At 42.3% G+C, this 6000-nt stretch overlaps 1 protein-coding gene across 1 annotated transcript; it reads left to right on the plus strand.

Annotated features, from left to right (window-relative positions):
- Window positions 1-3983: 3983 nt before the first annotated feature.
- Window positions 3984-6000, plus strand: LOC120843580 (4 kDa defensin-like). The gene is made up of 3 exons (XM_040214982.3): window positions 3984-4066; window positions 4142-4201; window positions 5879-6000. Exons 1-3 carry the CDS (start codon window positions 4024-4026, stop codon window positions 5998-6000), a joined length of 225 nt encoding a protein of 74 aa, XP_040070916.2. The 5' UTR covers window positions 3984-4023.

Below are 6000 nucleotides of genomic sequence, written 5' to 3' on the forward strand. Positions count from 1 at the left end.
TGATCACCGGCAACTATTACCTTCAACTAGTGGCCAACAGGTAAAGCATCGAGTACCAACTAATTCTCCCTATTTATGTTGCCAACCACTCCAGCTAACTTAGTTGATTACAAAGCAAAAATAACTCCAGTGAGGCGGGATATTTTGCATCCTCGAATATGAAATTATAGGGCGAAAGCCCTCCAACATGGATCTGAAGAGATTTCTGTGAGGAAGAATAACGCAACTTATGCGAACAAGTAATCGCCAGTTTTTGTTTTGATTTGTTTCTTCTTCTAAGATTTGAAAGTTCACTAATAACTTTCTATTAGTGTAGCGTGTAATGTGTTCTTTTGGTGCACCAATTAATGAGGTAAACTTTGGCGTCCGCACTTTGAAATGAGTAAAAAGCACCGATGTCGCATTCTCGCTAACAGTATCCCAAGGTGTACGTCACGCGAAACCGCCGGATATTATGGGCTAACAACCAAACGAATATTATTTCAATTTCCTCCCAGTTGGAGAGGGGAGTCATTTGAGTCACGATCCGCTTCTCCTGTTCCTTTCTTTGCCGGTTGCACTTTCTCGGAAGCGACCTTGAGCGTAATGAAGCAGACGAAGTGTAAACGACTTCAGGCGAACGCAATACGATTGCGGTTATATTAATTTGTATCATTGCGTGATGAAAAGGCAATAGTCCACACTTTGTAACTGAAACTAGACATTGCACGTCTGAGATTGTGGACTTTTTGTGGCGATCGTGCTGCCTAAGCAAAGGCACACCGAAGTCACCTCTCATAACTACGGGGTCATGATATGATGCCCTGTGTTCATACAGCTATAGTTTCTAACAGCTTAAGACACGCAAGGCATCTCTTGAGCAGCGTATTGTCGCTCCTGTTCCCACATACTCTCGAATGTCGAATCTCGAAACCAAAAGCGAGCAAGCCACGATCTGCGTTCCTTAAGCTGTCCGATTGTAGAAGTAGCCGTTCGGCAAAGCGAACAAGCTTGCCTTCCTAGCCTGCAATACATGGGTCACTGACGTTTTAAGAAACGCGGGACGTCGCGTATATCGTATGTTCCCGCTTCTTGTTTGTTAACTAGTTTTTGGGCTCTCTTATCAGCCAGTGCCGCATTGGCGCATTGGCTGTGGTGCGATCGAAGGAGTGTCTTTAGGGAGCCCTTTTGTCTCATCCCATACGGTACGATGGGACCTCCGGTACGAACTACGCATGTGCGAATGTTCTGCGGTAGCGCATGCGCAGTTAATACCGGAGGGCCCATCGTACCGTATCGAATGTGCAAACACGGTTTCCTAAAACTCTCGAGAAGCTCGGAACTCTTCACGCCACATGTTTCTTAACCATGAATATAGTATTGTACAGGAATGAATGATTGGATGGATGGATGGACTGATGGATACTGCCGAACCCTTCTCATCGGACGGCGTCTTACGCCATCTTACCTAAGCTTGTAAGTTTTCACTATTAACATATCTCCAATAAAATAACAATACAAATACATGCCGGCTTTTCGCTTCAAAACGAAAAACACAGATAGATAAAGGTTTGGTGTTCTCCGAATGTTAAAGAGCACGGTTGTCCCCGAATTCTTTCTGCTTCTTTCGGCTGGTCAGGGCCGTATACGTTCGAATGTTGGGAGTCGTTATTCCTTTGGCCGTTTTCCTTTATTGCAGCACGCTCGGAAAGACACGCTCGCGCCCTTTCAACAAAACTCGTTTTTTTCACTCTTCCCCTCTACTCGCCTAGAATACGAAAGTCAAGGGCAACGATCAAGACGTTTTGCTGCCTACTCGCGCAAGAGTGCATTACGTGATGGATCGCAAATCGTTCTCGTGTATTTTTTTTTTTTTTTTTTTGTTGCAAGCTACGTTTCTCGGTAATTACTACGGCTTCTTCGAAGTTCTTGTGAACTAGTTGTTTACACAAGCCCTGGTCTTCGTTTAAAGCCTTTGACTTGAGTGAATTACCCAATGTCAAGCGATTTCACCTAAGTTTTATTTCTCGAGCCTTACTTTAGAAGTAATCTGGCTTTTGTAAATATTTGTGCTTTCGGAAAATACCAATGGACCTTTAATTCTTTTAAAACCTAATAAAAGAGGATTGGAGTTGTCCCATCGTAATAACTAACTGTTGCAGAGGGTACAAGATCACGACTTATTGTTACGTCAACTGAATTCGAATAGATACACAATAAAAATACGAATACAGGCGTATTCCTTATTTACCGCGATTCACCTACACATCCTCTGCATGTAAACATACACCCCGGCATCTATTCTGTACAAGGGAACCTTAAACTTAAACCAACTCGAACTTTAAGCTTTGTTCCATAAGGAACAAAAATAGTCCGTTATGAACACAATCTAATCCGGGTATCACAATAAAGGTATAGTCTGGGAGCTAGAATCGTGACAACGAAAACAAACTCCCATGCAGTTCGAAATTATTTTTTGTCGAAATGGCACGTCACTCAAAATGCGCTTTACTGAAGGACGCCGCCTGCACCTTGATATGCAAAGAGCTCCAGGTATCGAAGCCATTGCTTCGATATGAAGTAATTATAATCTAAGGTGTTTCAGACAGCTTATCTGTCGAACTTGACACTTTGTGTTACCGGCACGCTTGACAAAAAAACAGGCAACGATATACGAAGTCATCTAGAAATAAAAAACAACAACAATATTACTAGTAGGTAGGACTTGACCGCTTGGCAATGCCAGAAGGTCCCCGGCTTCTGTTTCCCGGAACGGCGCAACAGCAATAGCGGACTCACTCTTCGGGAAACCCGTGAGGGGTGTTGGATCTGCTTCCTAATGGCTTCGGTTTAGCCGGGCTTCTATATAACTCGCCGTGTTGGACATATCTTCACATTCGCCTTGGGAAGAAATCCGCCTAACAGGTAAGTTTGCTTTGCTTCCCATACTCCTCAGAGGGCACACAGAAATTACAGGTTGATGCGATTTTCTCTTTGATTTAAGGTTGAATTCCATCTGAAGTTTTTTAACAAATGCCTGCCACATTTTAATCGATACTATTGGCGATTTTAACCGCGTATTTTTCACCTTTTTCACGGCCTTGCCTTGAGACCGTTGGGCGCGGTGAAGATTTGACTCGCTCGAGAAGGCTGACGAGCGAACCTGCCGCCAATGCCTTCCGTTCTAGCCCCTATACTCGTTTTCACCTCAAGAAACTCAGTAAAACAATTCCGACTCCTCGCTCAGCATTACTAATTTCTCCCTTCATGTAGATAATTAAGGTACATGTAGGTGCATTTCAGTTTAGAGAGATGCTATCTTATCGAGACGTACACGCTTCAAACGCCAAAAGAATCGCCTCTTCCTCCGACAACCAAATCCTGTAAGAACTACTTCGCGCGGTGTATGAACAATGCGCAAAATTTATTTGTCTTTTTGAGGTGGAAATGCGTATAGATGCCGTCAATTTCGCTGGGGTCGCCAACAGTCGCCAACGGGATGAGAATGACAGGAAAGGGTTTCTGTTGTAGCGACTCCAGCGCGATCTCCCAAGCTTCGTTAACACTTTGGTGTTTTGTTAGCGTCGAGCGAGTATGCATCAGTAAAGAACTGTACTAACTCTATCGTTCTAACTTTGTCAGTGACTATAAAAGCGTGTACATTTTTAACCGGCTTGTCTTATTTGAGGCGTTTCAGAAGCACGACACGGAAAGCTTAGAAATCGAAAATAGGAGGACGGCCCACACGTTTACTGATTTCTCGGTTGTGGGGGAGAAGCAAACAAAACGTTGTTACCATGCGTTGGGAAATAGTTTTGTAAACAACGAATTAATTATTCTGGTCGTTTTTTGCGTAGTTACCTATATTTATGGCGTACAGCCTACAAAACAAAACATAAACAACACGAGAAATGTTTTTAATTCGCTTAGAAGTGATCACGCCTGAATTGCTGAACTTGATGAGTGTAACACATTCTGTTTTACTTTTGTACTTCTAGCAGTTCTTGCTTTCTTTTTGAGGAGGCCGAGAAATATCTCATCATAATGAAGGCCGCTGCTATCGCTCTCGTCGTCATGATGATTGCCGGTAAGACCCACTTTTAAAATGTTTTATCTTGATGTTTACGGCCACCACTCGTAACCAACATCATTATAATTCCAGGTCTTATCAGCACTTCCTGCTCACAAGAAGATGATAGCCAGGTGGCTCATGTCAGAGTTCGTGAGTACCAACTTTTGACTCATTCCGATATTATTTAGCAGCATCTTCAATGTTTTGAGAACTTAGGCCACATATTGCTGGAATGATTATCAATGGGCAGTGGAACGCGCCTTAAATACACCAGAAATGCAACGGCCAGGCTGAGTAATGACGACTGAAAAAACAGTTAAAGTGCAGGCCAACTGGTGTAAGTTATACATTATGATTGAAACCTGAGATAGGGGTGTGATGTTAAAACTTTTATTTTTCTCTGTGGCTATATTTTTTGCCTCTCTTATCATAAAGTGTGCTTACTTAAAATACCAATTGAAATATGTTTGCTTTACATAATCTAAAACTTCGATTAGCTCGCGGGTAATTAGTATCAGGTTATGTAAAAACACATTTTGTTGTTAGTTAGGCAACAAAACAAGTACAATGAAGGACGTCAGTTACCCATTAAAAATCGTGATATGCTAACACATAGTGCCGCAAGATGCAGTCAATTCTGGAATATACTCTTTTTTTCAGACTATAACACGCAACCAGCGCCTAAAGTCTGCACGTAAACATTTTGATACGAAGTATACCTTGACAAGCTTCTGTTTTATTAGCTCGAAAGAAGATTGTATAAAACATTAGTAATCAGCAACATAATTCGTCGACCCCAATATCCGTCACGTTTATTCATACTAAAAAATATTCATATTTCGTCTCAGTCTAAAAAGGTACTCCGGTGATTTTTTTTTTTTTTAGCTACCCCAAATAACTATACTTTCGGAATCTCCGACCTATACCCTTTCCGGTATGCCATTTATAATCGCGAAATTCAATATAGCTGTTGTGAAATCGACAAGTGAAAATGATGCCAAAACCGACATTCAAATATACCCGCACTTTTCCGCGCCGTGACGTTAGTGGAAGTCATGCTTTCAGGTCGAGCGAGCTATCTAAATATGGAATATGCCGAGCATATCTTTCGTGCTCCTGCGCGTGTGCTAGAGCGAGCTTCAGAAGCATTCATTTCACACCATGCAACTCCTTGTAATCAGTTGGAGACAAAGTCCACAGTCTAGCTGCCTTCTGCTGACGTCACTTTTTCATTGTTGCCAGCAGAGTCTTTCAGTTTGAAAAACACGGTGAAGACCACAACTGTATATTCAATAACTTCGCGAAAAAAATGTATCGTGGCCCAATATTTGGGTTAGTATATATGAGCGATGTTTGTTGGCGTGTTTAGAAAAGTTTCAATCAAATCGAGAACTACAAGAAACAAACAAAAAAACGTTGGAACTTTTTTCGAAGTTTAAAGTGATAGTCACTAGGCCTCTTCCGTTCCTGAATGGTTAACTGATGATAAAACACGTACATAAACGCGATGAACATCACTAGGGTGCGCTTTTAACGCAGTCTGATTGGTCCCATTAGCTTGTAGCGTCGGCTGCGTTTCTACAGGTGGTGAAACGAAGTATAAAAAAAGAACTAAATTCTTTCATAGTTCGCACACATAAATTTTCAACTTGTAAACTTTTAAACATAGAGCGCAGAGGTTATAGTCTCGAAGATGCGATACGTGATATTACAGCAGCGATATATCCTTGGAGTGGAAAAGACTCAAAATGCAGTATCCAGCGCACAAGTCGAATACCTGTCCTGTGTAAACGCAGAGTACGTGAACTCTTTCCTGAATTCCCGCAGGTCGTGGATTCGGCTGTCCACTCAACCAGGGGGCTTGTCACAACCACTGCAGAAGCATCAAGCGCCGGGGTGGTTACTGCTCGGGAATCATCAAGCAAACCTGCACCTGCTACCGGAAGTGA

This window comes from Ixodes scapularis, unplaced genomic scaffold, assembly GCF_016920785.2.
Source record: "Ixodes scapularis isolate PalLabHiFi unplaced genomic scaffold, ASM1692078v2 PGA_scaffold5__190_contigs__length_132052651, whole genome shotgun sequence".
Lineage (NCBI taxonomy): Eukaryota > Metazoa > Arthropoda > Arachnida > Ixodida > Ixodidae > Ixodes > Ixodes scapularis.